Below are 26,336 nucleotides of genomic sequence, written 5' to 3'. Positions count from 1 at the left end.
CATATTTACCACTGTGCTGCACCACCTCTTCTTTTAAGTCGGATGGTCCCTTGCCCCTAGCCCGGAGGATGTGGCATCTGTGATTTTCAAAAAAAAAAAATTTTGATTCGTCAGACCACAGGGCACTTTTCCACTTTGCGTCAGTCCATCTTAAATGAGCTCGGGCCCAGAGAAGGCGGCAACAGTTCTGGATCCTGTTTATATGTTTTTTTCTTTGCATAGTATAATATTAACTTGCATTCGCAGATGCAGCGACAAACTGTGTTCATAGACAGTGGTTTTCAGAAGTGTTCCTGAGCCCATGCAGTGATTTCCATTCCAAATTATCTTACAAAAAGTCTGGCAGCCTAAATGAATTACTTCTATGGCCCACCTATGAAATGTTTTTTCTTACAGTTAACATTGTGCACTGGAAAAATTATTTGATTTAATTTTATCTATTCAATTACAGAATTTCCTCATGAATGACTACAATATGTAACATCAACACAATCTTCAGTTTATTTTTGGCAATAACTGTTTTGATGTATTTTATGTACAAAAAACAACACATAATTTGTCATTATGTCTATTTTTTCAAGCATTGTGCCACCCCAGTAAAATCTCTGGGACTTCACTGATCACCCCATTCTAAAAGTTATAGCTACGCCCCTGTTTCTTTGGGGACTATTTTCCTTACAACACCCTGTATGTACCTCTCCGTCATGAATTGTTTTATGCTGTCTTCAAGTCGTGTCGGAAATACCGGAGGTGGATGCACATGAACGGCACCACAATGTCGTATTTACTAGTGGGAAACTCGGATTTTTCAATGAGCCCCGAGTTTCCGATTTGGGGGCGTGTCAACAAAAAAGCCAATGATAGCCGCTGATAAACTGGCCGTATTTCAGTTATTCAGTTATTCAGTTATTCATCAGCCTAGCATCATCATGCAGACTGAAACCATTCACACATAGAAATACAGATAGAATGTGTTTACACGGACTCTCTTTAATAACAGAAAAATAAAAGTAAACAAAAAACATTATTTCCAACCGACACCACTTGAACACAAATCAAGTCATACTTAGGACCTCCGAAGTCGTAAATAGGAACTTCCGAGGTGGACTTGAAGGCATCATTAGAAATATACGTTTAAGGCCAAAACCTTATCTCAAAACTAGCCTAAAACAATGTCTCAGGCATCAGGAAACGCACTCATAATCATTTAATATAATAACTTTCTGTGCGGCAGGTTTTAGAGGTATTGAACGCTTCAAACGTCTGGTTCCCATCACCACCACTGCGAACAATAGTGGCGCATTACTCATCAAACCACGCGAAATGATTTTTTTTACATCTTAACTTAATTTAATTAATTTAATTACAATTAAAAGGTGAAAAACGGTGGTAATATTAGGCAGAAAGACTATGCATCATGTTTGAAGCAAAATAAAATGTAACTGTATAATACTATACGTTATATGTGACTTACCACACAGAAATGAATTACTATGTGTTGCAGTATGACTACTGTTAGAAATATTGTATGGGCAGAAACGCACGGCTCCGCTCTCTCCTTTCTGCGCATGCTCCGCTATTAATCCCGGTAACCTCCAACATGGCGGCGAGGGGCCATGTGCAAGACCCTAACGACAGAAGACTGAGACCCATTTACGGTACCGAACTGGCCGCTGTCTGAGCAGCGCGTCCTCCTTAGTGTGCATTTTGTCTTGTGTGTTTAGAACGGTGGGAAACGACACGAGTCCGAGTGAGGGTAAGAGGGTGCTTTGCCGCCGGTGAGGCCCGCGGTCTATGCGAGCTCCGGCCCCGGACTCGGTTAGCCCGAGCTCGCGAGTCACGGCGCACTCGAGCGGCCGCTCTCTCATAATGCCTCACTCGCTTATTTGCCAAGCGAACCGAACGTCTGACTGCTGATACTGCAAATACACCTGGTTTCGGGTTATGCTCATATGTTTAAGTACCAGACTTGTCTCTAAACTTGCCAGATACATCTGTAGCCCACTAGCTAATTACTTGACTGCTAAGTGTCAAGTTAGCATGCTGGCTAACGTTAGCTTTCTTGCAGCTCCGACAGAAAACTGCATTTTTGCGGTTAACTTCATCTGTATGTCCTTAGCGTTAATTCTGCTTGGTTGTTTGGTTTAATTTCGTAATATGAGCCATTTGATAATATAAACGGTGGTGGAACTGCAGCGAAGTTGTAGTGAAAGTACTGGCTCCTGTCAGGGAAATCTGCCTTGGCTCCTCTTCATAATTTCATAGGAGATAGCAGTAAGCTTTTACACGCTAACGTAATAGTTTAAGCGGTCGTATCCAAAATAGTTGGTAAATATTGATGTCGTTTCCTCAGTCTGGTTTTCGCGTAGTTAGCTAGCTAAATTGGCCTTACTGTACTGTGACTTCTTTAATGCTTGTCGTACTCTGGATATCAGAGCTTGCCAGCTAGTGACAGCTGACAGCGGTCTTTCGGCAAGGTGTCAAAACCGGCTCTCTATTCCATTGCATGTTAAACTAAACGTCGTTAGAAAAATCAGGTGTGTTAGTGGAATCCATTTACCACCTAGCGGTTTGACCGTAGAAGACACAGGCTTTATGAATGATTCCCTTCTTATATCCAAAGTGTCTGTTTATCTAAATATGGACTTTTGATCTTTTATTGTACGTGTTGTATTGACTGAACTCTTTGTGATTGCTTTTGAATCTGTCTAGTATATGCAAAGGTCAAGCAAGCTTTCTTTAGCGTCTCTTCTCTGTTCCTCATGAGCTTGGATGTGGAAGACTTTCTAAACCACAATAGTTATGAGGTGCCATTCGTAAGCCTCTGGTGAATTGTATGAGCACACAACATGCTTCATGTATTGACTGTAGTTTTTTGCAACTAGCATTGAATTTCATTAACATTGATTTTTGTAGTAAATGTGGAGCACCTTAGTTACCCAGATAACAAACCAAGGTCAGGAGTATTGAGAACCCACCTGAGGAGAATCCTGTGCAGTTGTGCAGAGGATAACCTGACTAAATATGTTGGGGATGCAATATTAACATCTTCAGATTTAGAGAGAGTGCAGGGAGAGGTTTGGATGGCTGCTGCTCAGAGGTTTGGGAGCGACACACCCTTAGGTGGAAACCAGAAGACAGTGAGGTCTGGGAAGAGTGTATGCTGTTTTAAGCAAGCAAGCAGGCAGTCTAGTATGGTAATTATTGGTTTGAAAGTGACCCGCATACATAATGGACGAAGGACTACCTGAACTGGTATGTGTGACAAGACACAGAAGTAAGCATGCATTGTCTTGAAACAGAAGCCCAGTCCCAACAGATGCCCTAAGCTTTGTGGTTCCTCTCAAAGTCCACACTTTGGTGATGTCAACACAGTGATCTATAGGGCAAGAGGACTCAGAGATGCTTGGCTTAAATGCTTATGATTGTGACAGATTTGTTCAGCGAGAGTGCTTGGTTTAGAACCCTGCATTTGAGACAGACTTGTGCGATATGCTACAGTTGTGCACTGCTCTTTCTTTTTTATTAGCTACTTTGCATTACAGGCAGACTGCAACTTAAAGAAAAGTTAAAGTAAGAAACAATTGCATTTTAACTCCCATCTGAATATCTTCCTCTCTGCCTTGTTGGTCAGACAGCTCTGTGCTCTCATTGGTCTTCACCTGCATCTCGTGGAATTTTGTGGAGGGCGCTCCTGAGCACCCCTTCGGACTCCAAAATGAGAAATGGAACACCCTATGGCCTCGCAGCCCTCACGTGCCTGCACAGTTGTGCAGGACTGCGGCTGCACCATTAAGGTCTGGGCTATAGTTAGCTTGACAGACTAATTCTCAAACCTGGTAGACTTGGCTAAAGTTCAATAGAGATTGCAATTAGAGAGAGCCCAGCAAATCAGTAATGGTTTTGGTGAATGGTGTATTGGTGTATTGCACCCCGTACCTTGCAGTTGTGTTGGCAAAGGAGGAGTGTAGAAGTTAGACGTGTAGAAATGCATCAGTGCTTTGTTGTTGCATGTTTGTGGGTTTTTTAATTTGTGCAAAAATATGTATTTTTGAAAGTAATTCTGAATTGTATAGTTGAATCACATTGTGTTAAAATCAAAAATTTCATGATTCATTTATTCGCTTCCTTAAGAATCACAGGACAGTTGTGAAATGCTGAGACTTGCATATCTAGCCGAAGTATATTTTGTGTCCTGAAGCACAGAAAACCTGTCTGGACTCTGTCTTATTGAGGACTTAAAGTAGGAGGAGCAACCATTCCCAGTGTAGCCAGTCCTGTAGTGGAGGGGGGCTTTGAAAGAGGATACCTACAGCAGGGGAACATACCGTCAGCAGGTTTCTGACGCAAGCCCACGGGGCTCTAGAGGCCTGTATGTTGCTTGCTTTGTGAACACACATGTTCGACAGCTGATTATTTAACTATGCAGATATGCAAATGCAAATAAAATCGAACTGCGAATAAATGAAAATCAGTTACAGATGCCTGTACAGATAACATTTTCTCCACCTGAATCATGCTTCAGGACATGGTCTTAGAGGAATGTGACTAAGAATCCAGGCCAGTTCTGTGCAGTGGGAGCAGTAGGTGATTCAGATTAATTTTTCTGTGCCTGTTGTGCTTAGCAGTATTGTATGAATACTGCACTTTGCATTTTCACTGTAAGCCACAGCTGTCTTCTGGCTTCTTTTTGATATAAAAGCCAGTTATACAAGCTTCAGTGAGGGTCACAGACTAAAACAGACCGACATATCTAATTCCGAATTCTGTTTGGGCACAGGAGCAGATTCGCCCACATGTGCTCAGTTATTTAGAACAGTTTTTGTTTCCTTCGAGAGCAAGAAGGTGCATGTCTGGCTTCAAGAATGGAAATGGCTGTAGCTGTCACTTTACTTGGGTGATGAGATACAAGATGAGTGATGACTTACTGGACTATTCATGAATCATCATCTAAGAGATAGCTTGATGCGAGGCAGCAGGTTGTATCACACTAGTTAGCCCTGATGACGAAGAATTGATTCTTTGACTCCAAATTTAATTTGGTTTGGCCATTTCTTTTGTTTGGCTGTTTTGGTAACATGGAAGTTGCACTGGACTGTGGCAGATGCACCCAAAGTCTAGTAGTCTCTGAGTCTCACAGTCCAGAAGAGATAAGCAAGTTAGTGCTCCATAAGTTGTCAGCAGGGGTTAAACTGGGAAATTTTGTGAACAACAGGGTTCAGTAATATATTTTAAGTGTAATTTATTTCTAAGGCTATCTTAAAGAAACCTCCAATCTGTTGTGATAAATTCCTAAATGTCTGTTGTGAAAACCCCATGACAGCTACAGCTTTAGCCACCCGCCTTCTAACTCAATGATCATTTGTTTTTTTGGTGCTGCATGGTTATATGATCTTGTGAAGCGGTGCATTTTCAGTCGTTCACTCTGGTACATAAATTAGTTATTAGTTAAGCCTCAAACCTTAACTGACCCAGGTTGTTGCTGTTTTTTTTCTTGCTGTATAGTTACGTGTTGTAGTTGGTGTTGAAGTAAAATTGTCTGTGCAGATGTAGCCTCAGACTCTCTGCCCGCTCGTACACGGAGTGTTTGATATATACTGAACTAGTTTTACTTGACTATTGGGGTTTTGTCACTTCCATTCTGATTGGCTCCCCACACAGAATCACTAGACTGAAAACAAGCTTGACATTCACAGCATCACATCACAGCTTAGAAGTGTTTAGTAGCTCTTTTGCCGATGCATTTACCAGTTATTGGCACATGGATATGTTTTGTTTTCGCCCCTCTTTTTTTCTTCTGTAGTCCCATTTTGGAAACCTTCTACCCTTACATGTTGCCCTAAAACAGCAGTCTATGTTTGATCAGCTTGATTGTCAGTCAGATGCCTTTGCCTGTCAGAGTAGTTGGTTTTGCTTGGACACAGTCCGCAACAAAACACACCAGGTTCTCTGATGAGAAGCAGAATTCTGAATTGCAGGACTGTCGCTGAGGTTGTTACATTCAGCGTGTATGTATCATAAGCATAATGGTCTACTTGTGCAGTAATGATGTTTACTGTTTTGCCAACTGGCTTTTGCTCAATGCACTCAAAGGGCGCACTTGCTCCTAGCAGCCTAGATACAGATATAAATATCAAAATGTTGATTAAAGCACATTTTCATGTTATCAGTGCTATTGGCACCTATAAAAGAAGTAGGGCTCCCTCACCCACTAAATCCCAAATTAACCCCTGGTTGTAATACACACCCATGGCATGGGTCAGTTATAGCTTCGTGGTGGTGTTTAAGGCCAAGGCATGAGGGGCATAAATCAGGAACAGCGTTAGGCTCCAGGAATGCTGGGCATAAATCGCAGAAATGCAGCTACAATGAGATATGAGGAACCAGTAGCTTAACTTAGTGTAGTATCAAACGAGAATAACAGCTGGTTAGTTGTTTCAGAGAGACTTGTGGGCAGAGACAGGCGGCTGGCTGTAATTCAGAATCTAATTTAGACTTGTAGACGTATAAAGGAAATTAATGTATATGGCTAAGTGTGTAGCTTTATGCATTTATAGTAGTTTTATAGAAACTGACACAGACTGCTAGCTTTAGTCCAGTATACAGAATTTCGGTTCTTATAACATTTGCATAAACAGGCTCTGTCATAAAAACGCTGTAGTCCTGTATGAAACCTGGGTAAACAGTTTGGCCCACTACTGTGCAAGTCTAGTGGACCAGTGTGGCTAACAATTACCAGGACCAGTTAGTATCTCAACATTAGCAACAGTCTTATTAAGGAATTTACCAGTACTGTTTTACATCTGAAAATGGCTGTTTGATTGTAATCATTGGATATTTGCTCAGGCTTTCCAGATGAACTTGTCGTGCTTTGTATTGTTCTTGTCCATGATTGACTTTCTCAACTTTAATATTATGATGAATTACAAGTCTTCTGAGAAGATGAATGAATCTCTATTGCAGGTACTAATAGAAATACTAAGCAAGTAATGGACACTAGTACCAGAGCATCTCTGTTTAGTGATTTTGATTTAATATATTCATCTCTTATTGATTAAAATAGTCTACACATATGTAAGTGTTTTCACATGTAGTTCGTTTTAAAAGAACTAAACTGAGTTCTGTTAAAGTGAACCTGAAAGGGAACCAACAGCAAATGACCTCATTTGTTTTTGTGTTCACAATGTAAGTGAACTATAGAGAGGACTTCCTTTCTGGTCCTTTGAGATCTCAGACCACTTCTTGTTCAGACCACAACTCCTTTAGAACTCAGACCCCTTTCACACCACTCATGATGTGCACAGTGCTTGCAAAGTGGGCAGCGTTCTCTGATAAAACTGACCTTTTGGGTGGCGAGAGGAACCACCAAACATGACTGCTGCTCTCCTATTGGCCACACTGAATCGATTGACCGAAGTGTATCACGCAAAATTGGAAAAATGACCCTGCAGGTCTGCAGCGGCGCATTCCGTTTTGGGCTGTGCTGATTACTGATCTCCACCCTGCAAAACTCTGTGTCAGCTGTGAATTTTCATTCATTCAGCGTTCAGTGTGAAAGCAGCTTAAAATTGCATTGCATGACCAGCATGAGCCTTTAATATGTAAATTCACGTGGGCTCTCACATCTTATTTAATGTCAGTGCTGCTGTCGCTTTTGCAGATCATGGTGTGTTTTTACCTACTGAAGTGCTGAAGAATGTGGCACCTCGAGAGGTGGTCTCAGTTTGGTTCGTATTCTGGGCCGTTTAGAGGGTTCTGAGTTCGTTTGGCGTGTTCTCCTATGCAAAAGAGTCCACTTCAGGCACTAAAATGGCCCAAGTGTGAAAACCCTTAGATATACTTTTTCTGTGTTACAAGGCAACACAGAGAGCCAAAATGCTGTCCTTTCCTTGGCTCTTTTGAGAGTCAAAGAAAGAGTAAATTGTGTTTGTCCACTGTCTTGTCTAGTTAATTTTGGCAGCCAGCTGTCATGAAGAATAGTCTCATACATTCTTTCAGCTTAAGCCTTTCGGGGTTGGGGCTGGTGGATGGGGTCCTGCTGTCAAACAAACAAAACAAGAGTGCTGTTACACAGAAAACATCATAGCAAGAGGTCTTGGGCTGGAGTAAATTTTCATTTGTGGCAGTCTCTTGTGTTGGCTCACATTATATCACCCTTTAGGTACAGGTAGTCTCTGTGGTATTCTGGCATTGTTTGTCTCCTAGCTGCATTAGTTGTCTACTTGGTTTTGCTGCTGCTGAATTTTTCAATATTCTCTGTAAACATCCCTTCCTTTCTATGCAGTTGTGTGTTTGACTGTCTGCATTGGAGTAGTTTGGTGAGGTGGTAATGTGAAGATACTTTTGTTTGAAATTGTTGTTTGATTATGGTTTGTAATACTTTATTGCATTTACCAATGCTGGAGATCTTTTATAAATTCATAATTATTTTTTTTTTTTATCAGAGATCAGGTAGAGCAAAATCCGTGTCTGTTAAATTTGATTTTTTGTAATTACAAGGGACCAATATGAATAATGCATAATGTAGATGTTTTGTAGCTGATACTGACTTTAAGGGGCTACAGATTCTGATAAATGACATTACTGGCCAATAGAATTAAAAAAATGTATATTTTGTTTTTTAATTTTATGTTTCAGAGGTTCTAGTTAAATATACGACAGTTCTCAGTTGTCGTACTTCTTAAATTTAAATAAACAATTTGCGATCTTAAATGATATAATAGTGGTAGTAATAATAAAAACAATATTATTATTATTATTATTATTATTATTATAAAACATTAATATATAATATAAATAATGAAACACTGGAGGGTGTAACCCATAATTACTTGCAGTTTGGGTTTCTGTTGACTCTTATTTTTTGTTAGTTCATTTGTTTGCTACCCATGATGATGATGATGATGATTTTTATTTTTAAATTCAGTTGAGCCAGTTCAACATTGTAGTCACATAATTAATAAGGATGCACCAACACCACTTTTTCCTTTTCGATACAGATACCTGTACATAAATGTCTGCTGATAAGGAGTCCTCATCCTAACTCTGTTAACGTAACTACTTGATACATGCCTATAAATCCTGATACCTGTAACATTCCGCTTTTTAATTATTTTATTTTTGTAAAAGCAGTGTTCTGTGTCACAAATCAAATACACTAAACTTGAATGAATGCCATGTACTGGTCAGTTAAAATTCACATGTGAATGGTTTCAGAGGTACCAAAAGTCTCTGCTCTCTTTGATATGGCTTATCTTTTGAAGGCTTAATTGTCTTTGACGTATTGAAATCCTTACTGGTCATGCCTCTTCTCAAAATACTGACATAACAGATTTTGCAGTGAGCATTTTTACTACTGGTTGTGTCAAGCATGAAATAGTCCCACAAAAATTGTTTTATGATAACTGTATTCTCTTTTGCTGATTCAGACACAGTGTTGAAGTGCTAGTATCAAGACTGATGGCAATTGGCATATTATCTGCAATGAATTGTTTATATCACTCAATATAGTCATACCAGACAAACAAAATATCAGACAAACTGTAATTTGTTGTTAGTAAATACTTTTGAATTCTGTCTAAAAGATTTTGGCTGTTTAGAGTCATTAGATATGTGTGAGATGAAGTGTGCGAGGGAGGGGGTCAAATTTGACTGCCGGGCTAAACCACATCATTGTGCAGACTAGTGCTTTCATACAGATTCAGCTCATCAACTGATTACCGCGTCCTTAATGAGATTAATCTAAACTGTCTAGACAAAGCCGATGATAAAAAGAGAGCATTACAGAATGCTGATTAGGTGTATGAAAATATCTCTGATGCTGTTGAACTTGTTTTGAATGATTGTGTAGTTTTTATAATAATTGAAAGCAGCTTATCATGGTCTGTTGCACAGTTACAATTATTTTCTCCTCTCCTAGATTATCTTGATAATGGCAATAACAAGATGGCAATCCAGCAAGCTGACAAGCTGCTCAAGAAGCACAGGGATCTTCACTGTGCTAAGGTGGGTGGCTTTCTAAGAATTCAGTCCAAGACACTAGGTTGCAACTCGGACTGCAAAAGTATACATTGTCCTAGTAGCTATAAGTTCCAAGCCAGATAATATGCTATCATACCAGCCTTATTTTATTGTCACTTCAGTCAAATTAGATTGTGTTGAGAGGTTTTGTGTTCAGCAAGATAAGGCAAGCCTAGTTTATCCATACTGCAGATACATCCTTTGCAGGACACTGTCAAAATCTTGAAAAAAAAAAAGTCAAAAAACCCTTGACCCATGGCTTTTTGTTCCTGAACGTGCCCTTTTTTCATGTAAGTTGCAGAATACATTGCCTCCCTTGGTAAGTCAGTCAGGGAGTTTTCAGCCACTCAGGCTATGGCCTGTTTCTTAAAACCCAAAAGTAGATTTGAGTGCCCTGAATCAAACTTTGTGCAAAATTTAATAATTGCTTTCCCGCTGCAATATTGTCTGGTTAGCTGGCCGTGAAAGTTGCTCTGACGTTAAAGAAAAATTTTAATCTTTGATTTAATCCGTCCATATAATGAATCTATGATTGAGTGTTTACATAGACCACTTTATTAAGTACATCTACTTGTATCTACAGTGAAGTTGCTGAGTGGTGTATGATTAATCAAAGGTATTTATTGCTGCAATCAGTGTTGAAACATTAGTCCACTTTTGTCCTTTGCTATTATTACAGCCACAGCGAACAAATGATTTTATTGATCTTGTCAGTACTCTTCAGGCTGATAGCAATACAGTGCCTATAGGGTGCTATACGTAATCAACTTCTTTCTCTGATCCTTTAGGTCCTAAAGGCCATTGGTCTGCAACGAACAGGCAAGCAGGATGAAGCCTTCACTCTGGCCCAAGAGGTAGCCAGCTTGGAGCCCACTGATGACAACTCCCTCCAGGCACTCACCATTCTTTACAGAGAGATGCACCGGCGTGAGTGGCTATAGCAGTGTCCAGTGCATCTTAGGGTTACACAAAACAAAAATAATCATATTGCCATTATATTGCATATTACAGTCGCAGCATTGCTTCTGTTATATTAACAAACACTTTGTCATAGTTAATGACATGTTGTTAAAGAATGGCTTGTTTTATTTATTATTTTTGTTTTATTGCTTTGGCTAAAAGTTTTGCATTTATATTTACAGCATTTGGTGGATGAACCTATCTAGAGTGTTCTACAGTTTTATCATGTTACAAATATAGCGTTAACAGTCTTGCCCAAAGACTCTTATTGGTGTAGTGTGGTTTGCATGCCCAGGTGGGGAAGCAGGCCCTAGTCTGCCAAGTGGAGAGCAGCCGTTTTCCTACTATGCTACACTAAACACGGTAGTCCATGTGACTGCATGTGACTGTATTGATTCATCATTATACTCATCAGGAATATCTTAAACTGTTCAAGATATTAACTGCACAACATGTGCTCTAAAGCATATCACAGCCTGTCAGTATTTCAGTTGACCGTATAGGAATAAAAAATATCATACAGTATAGGCCTATTATAGGCAAACGTATCAGAAATCAACTTACCCTTTTAAACAAACAAGTTGGATTAGCTGTGGTGTGGCTCAAAGATCTGTGCTTTTACTCTGTAGCGGAGCTGGTGACGAAACTCTATGAAGCAGCAGTTCGGAAGGTTCCTACAAGTGAAGAGTACCACTCTCATCTCTTCATGGCTTATGCACGTGTTGGGGAGTACAAGAAAATGCAACAGGTAATGCCGTCTCCTCTTGCCTATAGATGTACTTATTAATTTACATCCACCTGGCTCATGGACTGCTGGCAGATTTGTGTTTAGAAAACAAAAACAACAAGGTCTCACTTGGTCTCTCATTTGTCTCATGTATTTTTCTATTTCTGTCTAAAACAGGCTGGAATGGCCCTTTATAAGATTGTTCCCAAAAACCCATATTACTTCTGGTCTGTTATGAGCTTAGTGATGCAGGTAGGTACACTTAAGTTTTTAAAATACTGATACCTAACCATAAATTCCGCATGCCTTGCATGAGCAGAAGATGGCGGCAGTGGATCAAATACAAAAAGTTCTCAGATGTTCTAATGTTGAATGTGTTTAGGCCATCTCAGCACAGGATGAGAAGCTCTCTCACACCATGTTCTTGCCCCTTGCTGAGCGCATGGTGGAGAAGATGGTCAAAGAGGAGAAGATTGAGGCTGAAGCGGAAGTAAGAATTCTACTTCAGCTAAGCTTGTGACCATTTTCTCAGCTCTGGGATGGAATAATATGGGTTTATTATCGTTCGTTCCAGGTACAGCTGTATTTCATGATCTTGGAGCGCCTGGGGAAATACGTAGAGGCACTAGAAGTGGTGCGGGGGCAGCTCGGAGGTAAGGAGGGAGAGCAAAACAGCTTATGTTCCTTCCAGCTACTGAAAGAAGACAAAATATGTTGACACTATATTGACTGTGACAGGTTTTATAATCGAGAATCAATCTATGTGTATGTGTGTGTGTCTGTGGTCTTCAGAGAAGCTCACTAGCGAGCTGCAGAGCCGGGAAAACAAGTGCATGCTGCTTTACCGCCAGCTGAAGCGCTGGCCTGAATGCAATGCCCTGTCCTGCAAGCTGCTCCTCAAAAAGTAAGCTTGCCCACCACCATCACACTTTCTTTAGCAGAATAGGAAAGGAGGTTGCCAAGAGCCTCAGGGTGGGTTTGGAGTAATTTGTATTCCATTCTGAAGGCATACAAACTACCCCTTTGCCCCTTGCTCTTTAGTAGTTTATCACCATTGGTTTGGGTGGTCCTTCTTGCCACTTGCACAAAGGTTTTGGTCATGATTTAAAACTAAAACAGGATGATTGTAATGTAAAACGCAAAGGTGGTAGTTCTAAAACAAAATAAATGTTCATTTGTAATGATTGAGGTTAGAATTTGGGTTGGGCAACTTAAGGCCTTACTGACGGAACAACCTAAGGTAGCAGCTAAAATAGGAGTGCTCAAATTGGGTCTTGACTAATGACCTTTTTTCCATTCTTCGCAACTCCCCAGCCCTGATGACTGGCAGTTCTACTTATCGTATTTCGATTCGTTATTCCACCTCATTGACCAGAGCTGGACACCACCAGAAGAAGGAGACCAGTGAGTGTCCTCAGTGTTGTAGTGCAATCCAAATATACATACACTGTTGGTCTTTAATTGCATCATTTGGTGACATTAGGCTTTGCATTGACTAACACTATACAGCTCACAGACTTAGGGATGTATATACAAGTTGTTAGACAATTAAAAACACTTAATATAGACAAAATTAATTTGCATTTTCATGATCTTCATAGTCATAGTTAGACCAGTTCAGTTGGTGAGTGCTTGACAGCTAATGTCTCATTGTCCTCTTTTGTGCTCTGTACTGCTCCTCCCTGTGCTGTAGTTGTACAGAGGGGGAGGTGCACTGTTCCGTGTCCCAGGCCATCAGTTTTGTAGAGGAGCGGCTAGCGGCGGAGGAGGCAAAGGAGTCGAGGCCACTGAGAGGCCCATACCTGGCCCGTCTAGAGCTCATACAACGCCTCCGGCAAAGGAGTTGCTCTGAAGAACAGCAGCTAGGTACAAGAATTAGTGCGGCCCAGGTTGAACAGAGGCTAATTGTCGTAATTGCTGTAGTGGTAGGACAACCCCGTTTCCAAAAAAGTTGTGATGCTGTGCAAAGAGTAAATAAAAATAGAAAAATAGAATGCAATGATATGTGAATTATTTAAACTCTATATTTAAGTGAGAATAGTATAGAACCAACATACCAAATGTTGAAACTAAGAAATTGTATTGTTTTTTGAAAAACATGAATTTGATGCCAGCGACACATTCCAAAAAAGTTGGCACAGGGGCATGTTTACCAGTGTGTCGCATCACCTCTTCTTTTAACTACACACTGTTAGTGTTTGGGAACTGAGGAGACCCATTGTTGAAGTTTTGCAAGTGAAATGTTTTCCCCGTTCTTGCTGGTTTATAGGATGTCAGCACCCCAACAGTTCAGGGGCTCCTTGTTGTTGTGTTTGGTCTTATGATGCGCTAAATGTTTTCAGTGGGTGACAGATCCGGACTGCAGGCATGCAGCCATGCTGTTGTAGTATGTGCAGAATGAGGTTTGGCAATGTCTCGCTGAAATAACCAAAGCCTTGCCTGAAGAAGGCATCTGGATGGCAGCATATGTTGCCAAAACATTTTATATATCTTTCAGCATTAATGTTGCCTTCACAGTCACACATGCCATGTGCATTAGTGCACCTCCATACCATCATGGGTGCTCACTTTTGAACTATGCACTGGTAACAAACCCGGGTGGTCTTTAACCCGAAGGACGCAGCATGATTTCCAACATGATTTCTAAAAAGAAATTCAAGTTTTGATTCGTTTGAACACTTCTCCACTTCGCCTCAGGCTGTTTAAATGAGCTCTGGCCCAGAACAGGCGACGGCTTTTCTGGATCCTGTTTATGTATGTTTTCTTCTTTGCATAGTAGAGTTTTAACTTGCATTTGTGGGTGCAGCTACGAACTGTGTTCACAAATGCAGTGATTTCCACTACAAAATCCAGTCTGTTTTTAATGCAGTGCCACCTGAATGCACGAAGATCATGACTAGGCAGTATTGGCTTTCGACCATTTCCCTTGCACACAGAGATTTCTCTAGATTCTGTGAATCTTTTAATAATATTCTGTACTGTAGATGATGAAATGCCCAAGTTCTTTGCTATTTTACATTTGAGAAACATTATTCTTAAATTGTTGGACTGTTTTGCCCACTCAGTCTTCTTCTTTACTTCTGAATTACCCAGCCTCTCTGGGATGCTCTTATACCCAATCATGTTACTGACCTGTACCAGCAGGTGCTTTTTTTTTTGTTTGTTTGTTTGTTTTTTAAGCATTACACAACTTTACCAGTCTTATGTTGCCCTGTCCCAGCCTTTTTTTTAACTGTGTTGCTGGCATCACATTCAAAATGGGCATTTATTAAAAAAAACAACAATAAAACCTCTCCGTTTTTAACATTTGATGTGTTGTCTCTGTACTGTTTGCAACTAAGTATAGGGTTTAAATGATTTGCACATCATTACATTCTGATTTTATTTGCTTTTTGCACAGCGTTCCAGCGCTTTTTTGGAGGTTGGGGTTGTAGTAGTAATAAGAGTGTAGGTGATCAGATTTGATTACAGTTCTTTAGAGATCGACTCAGATGAGCCACTACATCACCATAATTTGATTAATTTTGGTATGATTCAGAATTATAGTTCACATTGTAGCGGTGTATAGAAAGCAAAATGTATACCAAGTGGTTTGCATTTTAATGTTCGAAAATAGCATACTTTGTTGAATATTAATATAAAAGATAATTATATTTTGGCTAAAGAAAATATGATTATAAAGGTTTAAAATTGAGTAATAAGCTTCTGATGTAATGGTCTCAGTAGGTGAGCCTCTTGAGCTGATGTTCCAGTACTTTGTAAAGTTTGGAGACAAGCCATGTTGCATCACGGATCTGAAAGTCTTTCTGGACCTCCTCACGCCTGACCAGTGTGTCCAGGTAAACACATTTTACTGAGAAATCTACTGATTCTAGATGGAATTTTCAGTTGCTTTTTCTAGTAGCAAATCACTCTTAAAGGGGCACTCAGGCCAAAAAGAATATCATAATCATTGCTCCATCTGTTGTAAGCATGACTGCCTGCCTTTTTGGTGACGCAAAGTCTTCTCCAAAGTCAGACTTTGTGGTTTAAAGGCTAGGAAAACCCCCTTCCGATGTATCTTAAAGGTAGAAGTACATTTTGAAAGACTACAGTGTGCTTGTGCTGGACACTTGGGGGTGAGCTGTTTGACACCTTTTTGTGCTAGCTGGCTAATGGCTAATTTTTTCAACTGAATTATCCTTTTAATAAAGAAAAAAATGTTTTGAGGACTATTTGAGGTTTGTCTTGTCACTTATGAAAGCTCTCATCACAGATGTATTTATTAGCCTCTAGATTAGTGGCTTGCAGTCAGGATTAGTTTTGTGCTATAGGCATTCCCAAGGGTTGTGTGATGTACTTATGCATGCTAGGTAAATGCTGCTAGACTGATGAGGCTGAGGGGTGCAGTACTGCGCTGCAGAATACTAGATAACATAACACTTTAAATGCTAGTATTAGGCTGGAGTGCCTCTTCACATTACCTTTGTTTCCTATATGCTATTATACACTATAGTTTAGCTGTCAAACATAACCAATAAACAGGTATAAAATTTGCAACTCTGTAAGGTCCCTTAGAGCTGGCTGGGTTCCTCGAAGCAGTAAACGAGCCCCTCTGGAATTGCTTTTCTAACTCCACTGTATGCAACTCAGTTCATTAACAGGCTGACAGAGGCAGTGCCTCTTGGGGCAGCAGGTGAGGATGACGTGGCCTTGCCAGGAGATACTCGCGCACTCCAGAGGCACCTGTGTGTGGCCCAGCTCGGCCGCTGCCTGGGACTTCAGCATGCGCTGGACACTGAGGGCAAACTGGCCCTCATCCGGGAACTCAAGATCCACTATCGCCATGGTTTACAATTCGGTAAGCCTCTGCATAAGAGAGATTAGGGATGCATCGATACCGATACTGGTATCAGGTATCGTTCCAATACTGTGCTCATATACTTGTACTGCTAAAAATTCAGACACCAACATTCTGATACCAGCTGATACCATGTGACCTAAACCAAGTGTAGTTCCCATGCTAATTTCCACCAGGAACACGCTGTGTGACTTCAGCCCGTCTTTAAATACACATACACAACTGCTTCCTCAAGACTTTACTCTGTTGGACTGAGTAGAACTGAGAGGTATAAACTTTTTTTTTTTTTTTTTAAGCTGTCTTTATAAAATAGGCTATAGAAAGACTCTATTGTCCTATCGTGTGCATCCGCACCTGAGTGAGCTTGAGTGCTCAGTGTTAGAAGTGCTGCTGGATCAGTTTCCCAGCGTTTCTGCTAAGTGCTCGGTGTGCAGCGTGTCTTTTTGAATGAAACAGCTTTATTGGAAATTCCTCATAGACAGAGGTGTCTGTAGGGGCTGCGTTTTACATAGCATGGACGGAGCGTTTTCATATAGTGTGAATATATAAATCACATGCTTAATCCATACATGATGGTCTATTCAAACGTACACTGTGAGTCACCAAAGATTTCTAAGAACAAAATTGCTAAAATGGCATAGTGTATGTCTGGTGTATGTACAGCTCAACCAGCCAGACAAAAGACGTAAAACTCCACAGGTGAGCTTCGCAAACACATTAGCCTCAGATGTGATTCCTGCTGTCACTTTGCCTTAGAGCTTTACCTTTTTGCGCTTATGTATTACCACAAGGGCAGTTCCAAGGTTTACGGGGGAACATTATTGGTGAAGTGTTTCAGACTTTATTTTTTGAGAAATTGGGTTATGCTATGAATCCCTACCTCCGCATGTAAATGAAGGAAAAGTGCAGCAGCTCCTCACTTCACAGCAATCCTCGTTTATGAATGAGCAAACGTGTTACCGCCACACCATTCTTAATGTCACAGTAAATCAGGTGGGGCATTTTATGAATCAGTATCTTAGAAAATTTACATGTAAAGAGGGTCCAGTACCATTTAGGGACAGAAAGTCATGGGTCAAATGGTTTCCCACAGAGTGCATTCATGGTCCATCTAAACTAAAGTTACTTAGTCTTGTTTTCTGGTTTCTTGTTGTTTGTATATAAGGTAGTTTTATCTGGGAGCTGTTAAGGATAAACAGGGGTGAACTTTTTACGATTTCAGTTGACAGATGAGCATTACTTCCCTTAAATAACTTTTTTATCCCCATCCATAGGGAGGAACTGTCTAAAGACAGAGCTGCAGTTCTCGGACATGTACTGCCTCATGGCTGCCCATGTCTATATAGACCTGTGGATGCAGACTGGTAAGCTTTGTTCTTTAACTGTTCTGTTGGATTAAAAAATCCTATTCTGAAGAAAATATTGGTTTGTTTTTGCTGATTTTCTGTCTTGTGTCAACAGGTAATGAGCAGATGTTGTGGCAATGTTTAGGACTGCTGGAGGAAGGCTTGACGCACAGCCCCTCCAACGCCCAGTTCAAGTTGCTCCTCCTGCTCCTCTTCTGCCGTTTGGGCGCCTTCGAGCCCGTGGTGGACCTCTACTCTAGCCTGGACGCCAAACACGTCCAGCACGATACCATAGGGTAAGTGTCCTGCTTGTTCACTGCTGATAACAACTAAAATTGCTTCAGCCAGTTGTTTCATAGACAATGTCTATTTACAGATACTTACTGACTCGCTATGCAGAGTCTTTGGGCCAATTTGCTGCTGCTTCCCAGTCCTGTAACTTCTCTCTCAGGTTTTTTCATTCAAACCAGAAAGATGTAAGTCATGTTTTCCTGAGACAGTGTTTATAGCCTGCTGTCAGTTCTTGTTTTCTGAAATGCGACTCTCTTGCTCCAATTGCAGACCTCAGAATATATCATTCAGGCATATAAGTACGGTGCATTTGAGAAGATCCCTGAGTTCATTGCCTTTAGGAATCGCCTGAACAACTCGTTGCACTTTGCCCAGGTGCGCACTGAGAGGATGTTGCTGGACCTCTACCTGGAAGCAGACATGTGAGTTTCTTGGTCTCAAGAAACCTCTTTGAATCTCTCTAGCATTTCAACGTGCTTGCTCTTGTCTGAGTAGAAATTTTGCCGTTATGATATGATTATGGATTTCCTGATTCGATCCAGGCATATATTAATGGATCAGAGATTAGCTATATTAAGCCCAATCCACTCCTGAGCCTTTGATTTTTAGGCTCTGTCATACAGATATTTTCCACAACTGGCAGCATAAAGATTTGGAAGTTAAGAAGTGACTGAAATGTATGCCTTGTGGAATGTCTGAACTGTTTTAGCACCCTGACACACCAAGTCGACTGTGTGCCAGTGATTCAACTGCCTTTGAGTCACCTTTTTATTTAAACATTATTAAACTACATGTATACATGAGCAGCATCTCACCAGAAGTATGCACAGAAGTAACTGCCAACCAATTTTTCATATCAGTCTTACTTGATCATAAGCTAGTATTAAACACACCATAAAATATGATTTCAAAAAATAGGCAAAAAATTAAATTTAGCAGTTTAGAATGTCACATTATTCTATAAGTGTCAGCCTAGAGTATGTTGCCTAAATTGGATTGTTTTTTACTTTACTTAAATGGGTAGTGTGGCACACTGTATTTGTTTTTCTATAAAAAAAAAAATTGGTTTGCTAAAGACTACCCAGAAGGATAAGTGGCTTAGAAAATGTGTTTGTATGTGTGTGCTAAAGACTGATATTTACTACTAAAGGACTCTACATTAAGACATTCCTAGTTATGATACTGAAACTTCACACTGAAGGTCCTTAAATATCCTTATTCCTACCCACTGACTAGTTGCAGAGCATGAAAAAATACAAGAACTGATCGTTATGTCTCGTATGTTCAGATCATCCACCTTAGAGGAAAGTGTAAAGTCTATGTCTCTTTGTCCTGAAGAAGACGACATCCCGTGGGACAACATAAGGGACAACCGTGATCTCACCGTCTTTGTCAGCTGGAACCCAAAAGACCGGTACTGCCTAAAAATCTCTTCCTGCTTACTGCAGTACCCATCACTGATTACCCCTTGTCATCATCTTTATTCAGTTTCAAACTGAATGCACAAAAGGTTAGATTTTTTTCAGGGGCTACATGGAGTACTTTATATGTAGTATACATCTTCGTTCTCTTTGCAGGCAACTGAATGAGGAGCATCGACAGCGCTCTGTAGAAGAGGAGGCCTTGTGGCTGAAGATTCGCTCTGTAACGCTGAGGTTGGTGGGCTGTCTCTCTGGACTCTGTCACCCGCCGTCTGTGCGTAACTCTGAGAAGACCACAGAGAATGGCGTGGCGGCAAAACCCTCGACCCTCCAGCCTCTGATCTCCCAGCTGGAGAGCACTCTCAGCCAGGCAGTGCAGTTTACTGAAAGGCATTCGCAGGTGAGCAGTCGTGGAGGAACATGTCATACTAACCATTTGATAAAACTTTACAATTTATCTTAATAATTGTCATTGTATGGATATGTTTTTCCTTTGTTCTGACTTGAAAAGTTTTGTTGTGTCTGCTTACCATATAGGTGCACTTTATAGTTCTACAATTACAGACTCTAGTAGTAATCTGTTTCTCTGCATACTTTGTTAGCCGCCTTTCACTCTGTTCTTCAGTGGTCAGGCCCCACAGAGGACCACCACAGAGCTGGTATTTGGGTGGTGGATCAGTCTCAGCACTGACGTGGTGGTGACGTGTTGCATGTGTATTGCGCAAGTATAAATGGATCAAAAAGCAGCACTCCTGAAGTTTTTAAACCTTGTCTCCCCTCACTGGCCACTCTATTAGACACACATATGGTCTTGGTCTACATTGTAGATATAAAATCAGAGATGGTTTCATCTATTGCTGAACAGTTTGTGTTCATCATCTAGCCCCTTCTGCACTAGTCACAGGACACTGTTGGCTTGATGTTTTTGGTTGGTGGACTGTTTTCAATCCAGCAGTGACAATGAAGTGTTTAAAAACTCCAGCAGCACTGTTGTGTCTGATCCACTCATCCCAGCATAATACACAGTGTCGCTGCAGCGCTGAGAATGATCCACCACTCAAATGATACCTGCTCTGTGGTGGTCCTTTGGGTATCCTGATCATTGAAGAACGGGGGGAAAGGGTATGCAGAGAAACAGATGGACTTCGGCCTGTAATTGTAGAACTACAAAGTGCTCCTATATGGTAAGTATACCGTATAAAATGGACCATGAGTGTAAAAGGAGTGGTATTTAATGAATGAGGTGTGTGTGTGTGTGTGTGTGTGTGTGTGTGTGTGTGTACCGAACGGACTCTTTTAAGCACACCTCCTTGTATCTACACTCACTGTCTATTTTATCAGGTCCACTTTCCATATATAGGTGGGTGGACGACATCTGTCTTGAAAAATGGTACATTTGCGTTTTAAATATGTGTTATCAAAAATAGATTAAATAGGAAATAAAGTATTTTAACTCAATATGGAGATGTGTGTGCATTCCTCCTGCAGCATCAGTACCCAATTTTGGGACCCCCATCTACACGACTGGCTCAGGCTCTGGCCAGTGGCAGCTGTCACTGCCAGCTTTCCGCCCTGCAGCTCCCCATCCACTTCCAGGAGTTGGAGGCTGCTGGGCTGGGTATGCCGTTACAACTATAATAACTCATTTATTGCAGCATATGGTTTGTTTTGGGGCAGCTGTGCCAGTGCCGGTCTTATTTGTCTAATATGCAGATTTTTCTTTGTTTTAGATCAGTCAGCAGAGCTTCAGGCCCAAATTTCAAACCTTTTCAAATCGCTAACAGTACAACTTCAAGGTGGGTGGGGTTTTTTTTGTCTATTTCTAATAACTATCAGTAAATTGTTGTATTTACATATATGATCCATAAGGTGTATTGAATGAAATCCTGCCTTCTTCCTACACTAGATATGCTGAATAAATGTAAAGGTGACTTGTTGGAAGTGAAAGACGGCCGAAGTAAGGCCCAGCCTTCCCTATTAGAAAATTTAGTCTTCTTTGTAGAGGTGAGTAATTTTCCTCACTATGTTCTCTAAACCAGCAGTTGTCAAGCTGGTCCTCAGGGAGCACCACAGTTTTGCTATATCCCCATGTGTTGCATGTTGGGTTGGAGCAAAACTAGTGGTTTTCAAACCGGACCTAAAGAACCAGACGATCTGCATTTTTGCTCCCACCAAACTAAACCTGATCTAAACCTGTCATAGTTTTAAAATAACAGCATTCATAAATGTACTATTGTAAATATTAGTCACACCTTTTAATATCGTTAACAAGGCCTGTTAATGTTTTGTACCAGACAATTTGTGTTGTCCTCTGGGTGTCCAATTACTGTGGCAGCACGCTCCGACCGCTTAAGTCTAGCTTACAAAAGAAGAAGAAAAAGAAAAAGGATGCTAGTGCAGTAACAGTAAGCTCATGTTCATTCTCTTTAGCTTTTATCATTTTCTGTCCAGCTGTTTCATTATTGGATCCCATTTTGATGAAAAGATGGCTTGAACTTGTGTCTTACTCTTCCTCTTTGTCCGTCTGCAGCCAGTGGTGCTCTCTGGGTTCCAGGAATTCACGAGCAGCCTGCAAAGTCTTCTCAGCCAGGCCCTGGAGCATATTAAGGGCCAGGAGAGCCACCTCACAGCCTTGAAGATGGAATCCCTTTCTCTGGAGGGACTGTCCCAGACTGAGGTCAGTAAGCTGTTTGTCTTGCCTACATATCTGAGTTCTGCCTAGTTCAAGTTGTGCCAATTGCATAAAATGATTTGCTGACGAACATGCGTTCAGTATTCAATAATCAGATATATAATTAGATACACTGAGTAGCTTCGGTTTCAGATGCGATTATAAAACAATTATCGATGCATCTCGATGCATCTTTTTTTTCTATATTGCATTTATATTTTCTCACTGTGTGAGCTCAAGTTTCGAGTTCAAGTTTCAAGTTTATTTGTCATTTGCACAACATGTCAGGACATTTATGCATTGAAATGCTTGTGGTGAGGCACAGGTAACCACTCTACAGAAAGTAAATAAGATATGTATAAAAATACAAGAAAAACCAACTGAAATATATTAAATTTACACAAAATGTACACAAAATATCCACAGAATATAGAGACAATATACATTTGAAAGTGACTAAGTAACTCAGTGTTATTGTTATTTAAAGTGACTTGGTACTTTTAAAGCAAAGTATTTGTAATGATCCATAATGAATTTACTTCCAATATCTTTTTTAATAAAACAAATGTAAGTGATGTGGCAAGTGAACTAGAAGGCTCTCATTCAGTGCTCTTGTTTGGAGCACTAGAAACTGCTGCTACTCATCTGCGATAAAATGCGCAGTTACGGTGAAATAAGATCCAGTGGTAATGGATGTCCACGCAGCACATTACAGATATTCTACCCGTTTTCTTTAGTGATTTTATAACTTCGGTTTTGGTCTCGTTGTAGAGACGGGGGGGATCACTGTGTCGGTAAAATATCTTTGAGACAGGATGTGTGAAACAGCGAGAAAGCCCCGTTTCGCAACAACTGAGAACTGGTGTGCAGACTGCAGGTCACCTAGCAGCGATGCGTTATTCGCAATTTTAAGCAGCGCAGTTGGTTTTCTGGTACGTTAAATCTGCAACGAGAGACTGTCAAACACTAAAAAGTGGCGAAGCTGAAGTCAGCTTCTCTTTCGAATTCTCCCGTTCCACCTTAAATGATGCCGCATTTACATTCAGCGCCTGTTAGAATTTAAGGTGGAACAAGAAGCTGAAGAATAAGAAGCAACTTCAGCCTCGTAAAACAGTTGAATGTTGAGAGACATTTAACTGATCTACTTCTGAGGAGAAAGTTTTCTGGCGGAGATGGGAGGAAAGCGGCTATAGCTGAGCAAAAGCTTAAAGCAGAGCAAAGTAAATCTGCGCTCTCGTTTATATTGTTTAGCCTATACTAGAACCTTATCACATAATGAGACATACTGGACATTAAATGTTGCGGCTCCCAAGGTGGTTTGATTTTTGTTGAAAGGACAAAATGGCTCTTCTTATCATTTGGGTTGTGACTCCTGATCTAACCTGGCTTTTAATGCAGAGGGGGCTGGTCGGATTTCTCGCTCATCCCATTGTGTTTTTGTTATGTGCACTTACCCACTTCCAGTTCCGCCTTTTGCGTTCCGTCAACATTACGTTATAAATTAAATATTTAGAAAAACGATTTTTGATGTTTGTGAATCGATTCAGAATCGTTCACGTCCGCATTGGGATGCATCTTAGAATCGTTTTTTTTCCCGCACCCCTAATATGTGTGTGTGTGTGTGTGTGTGTGTGTGTATATATGTGTGTATATATATATATATATATATAAAAATGTGTGTGTGCCACTGGATCTTATTTCACCGTAACTGAGCATTTCATCGCAGATGAGTAGCAGCAGCTTCTCGTGCTCCAAACAAGAGCACTGAATGAGAGCCTTCTAGTTCACTTGCCACATCACTTCCATTTGTTTCATTAAAAAAGATATTGGAAGTAAATTCATTATGGATCATTACAAACACTGCTTTAAAAGTCACTTTAAATAACAATAACACTGAGTTACTTAGTCACTTTAAAATGTATATTGTCTCTATATTCTGTGTGTATATTTAATGTCAGTTAGTTTTTCTTGTATTTTTATTTTTACTTAGAGTGATTACCTGAGCCTCACCACAAGCATTTCAATGCATAAATGTCCTGACATGTTGTGCAAATGACAAATATACTTGAAACTTGAACTCGAAACTCTGAATTCTGTCAGCCTAGTTTGAGTTCTGCCATTTCAAGAAAAATGATTTTCTGATAAAAATGGTGTGATGTACATTTGTGAATATGATTGGTATTTTGGCATTTATATGTTTGTCCAGGAGGAGGGAACCTTCACAAAGACTGTAATGGACAAAGTGCAGAGCAGCTACCTGCGGTCACTGCAGGAGGTTGGGGATCTGCTGAGGAAAAGAGTCGACACATTAAAGTCCCTGAAGATTTGAACGATCACCCTCAGACCAGCACACCCAACAAGTCACACAGTCCTCAGTTCATTGCGCCATCACACATCTCTCTCTCTCTCTCTCTCTCTCTCTCTCTCTCTCTCTCTCTCTCTCTCTCTCTCTCTCTCTCTCTTTTCTCTTTTTTCTCTTTTCTCTTTCTTCTCTTTCTTCTCTTTCCTTTACTCTCTTTTTCATATCTAGCATCACCACCCCCCCCCCTTTTACACACTGGCACGCACAAAACTCACAGCTGCTTCAGCACAACCATCTACGGTGCTCTGAGCCACCGATCAAGTGAATACAGATGTTCCTCATATTCCTCGTGAACTAGATAGACAAACAAATAAGCAATTTTAGAAGAACTACTCTATAAATTATTGTACATAGTGTGAAGGTCCGAGAATATCCACCTGAACTCCTTGCCAGAATTAAAGTGAATTGCTTTGTCCTTTTTGTCACTGTCTAATGTCGTTGTCTCACTATTTACTACCTAGCTGTAGATGCCCCTCTACCCCACTGTCCCTCTGAGTTGCTCCCAATTAAACAACGCCGCCGCTCCCACACTTCAGAATGTCGCCCATTTTTGTGCGGCGCTGCTCGTCACAGCTTTTACTTGCCGAGCCTTGTACACCAAAAGTCCTTTGGTGAGAACTTCGCAAGACGCTAATGTAGCTGTTCAGTGCAATTAAGTGGCTTGGTGCTGCTTCCGTAGCAGCCGTGGAGCTGCGCAGCGCTTTGTTTTTGAGTCCTCATCAGGAGTAATGGCGTTGTAGCGTGTGGTGGAAGAGTCTGTGCGATGTATCCACTTGCATATGCTTCAAACTGCATTAACAACGGTCTTTGGGCAAGAGAAAGGAGTGAACGTCGCTGTAGTAAATTAGAACAGTTGTTTTCCACTTTAGCGTTGTTCTTTGTTTTTTCATTGCTACACAGTGAGCTTATGTAGGGCACTGATTTAATGGACCTTACAGAATACTTGTTTCAACAAGGGCCATCTGTATTGCAAGATGTAGCTTTCCTGCCTATGGTTTGTTTTGCCAACTGAAGGAACGGTCTACACAAAGTAGCACTGACCGCTGCAAGTATGGGGCTATTCTCTGTTATGTGAGACACCTTGTTTTACTCAGATGGTGGTCTTGCTTTGATTTCGATGCTCACACATTATTTACATTTGCTTGGTCAAAGGAAAGGCCCCTGTTCTACTCTGCTGGGGCCAACTTATTGTATTGCGTTATCAATTTCAGTTGTTAAAAGGGGGACAAACACTTTTTTAAAGACAAGTTATGTTTACTGTTTATACTGTTTTGGAGAATAAAAATGTAAATTGCACTGAGGTCCCTAAAAATTGTGAGAAATTTTTTTTTTTCTTTAATTTTAATAATAATCAAGATATACCAAAAATGAAAGAAAACAAATTGGCGTAACTAAAATACACAAGCAGCTTAAGTAGACTTTTGTTCTTTGGAATTTTTTCATGTGTAATAAGGGGAGTGCAACAGCAGATGCAACTGTTTACATATTGTGTTAGGTTTAAAAGTAGGAATTTCATATTTATAGATGGGGGAGACGTGTGCTGCGGTCTACAGCTTTGCTCTGCTTGGAGTTATGTTTGGGTAGAGGGGTCAAATCTTTGTGTTTCTTTTTTCCATCTTTTTTTATTTCTTTTATTTTAATCTGATGAGAGGAGATAGAGAATTGCTTGTGTGAACAAACAGTTGTTCTGATGCTCGA

General features: G+C 40.6%; 1 protein-coding gene across 2 annotated transcripts; it reads left to right on the top strand.

Moving 5' to 3' along the window:
* Positions 1-1,573: 1,573 nt before the first annotated feature.
* naa25 (N-alpha-acetyltransferase 25, NatB auxiliary subunit) lies at positions 1,574-25,989 on the top strand. Of its 2 annotated transcripts, none has more exons than XM_036594817.1 (24): positions 1,574-1,658; positions 9,920-10,005; positions 10,809-10,947; positions 11,610-11,728; positions 11,885-11,959; positions 12,090-12,197; positions 12,282-12,360; positions 12,500-12,611; positions 13,022-13,111; positions 13,401-13,573; positions 15,431-15,546; positions 16,340-16,547; positions 17,822-17,911; positions 18,009-18,189; positions 18,270-18,369; positions 18,455-18,606; positions 19,473-19,598; positions 19,762-20,005; positions 21,094-21,223; positions 21,336-21,401; positions 21,512-21,609; positions 21,900-22,010; positions 22,136-22,282; positions 24,483-25,989. In XM_036594817.1, exons 1-24 carry the CDS (start codon positions 1,601-1,603, stop codon positions 24,603-24,605), a joined length of 2,931 nt encoding a protein of 976 aa, XP_036450710.1. In that variant the 5' UTR covers positions 1,574-1,600; the 3' UTR covers positions 24,606-25,989. The 2 variants fall into 2 exon arrangements, with proteins under 2 accessions (XP_036450710.1, XP_036450711.1); XM_036594818.1 differs by having other exon boundaries at positions 15,434-15,546; positions 24,483-25,988.
* The last annotated feature ends 347 nt before the right edge of the window (positions 25,990-26,336 follow it).

This window comes from Colossoma macropomum, unplaced genomic scaffold, assembly GCF_904425465.1.
Source record: "Colossoma macropomum unplaced genomic scaffold, Colossoma_macropomum, whole genome shotgun sequence".
In the NCBI taxonomy this organism is placed as follows: Eukaryota; Metazoa; Chordata; class Actinopteri; order Characiformes; family Serrasalmidae; genus Colossoma; species Colossoma macropomum.
The sequence above is the reverse complement of the archived record's forward strand: the minus strand, read 5'-3'. Positions and strand labels throughout refer to the sequence as shown.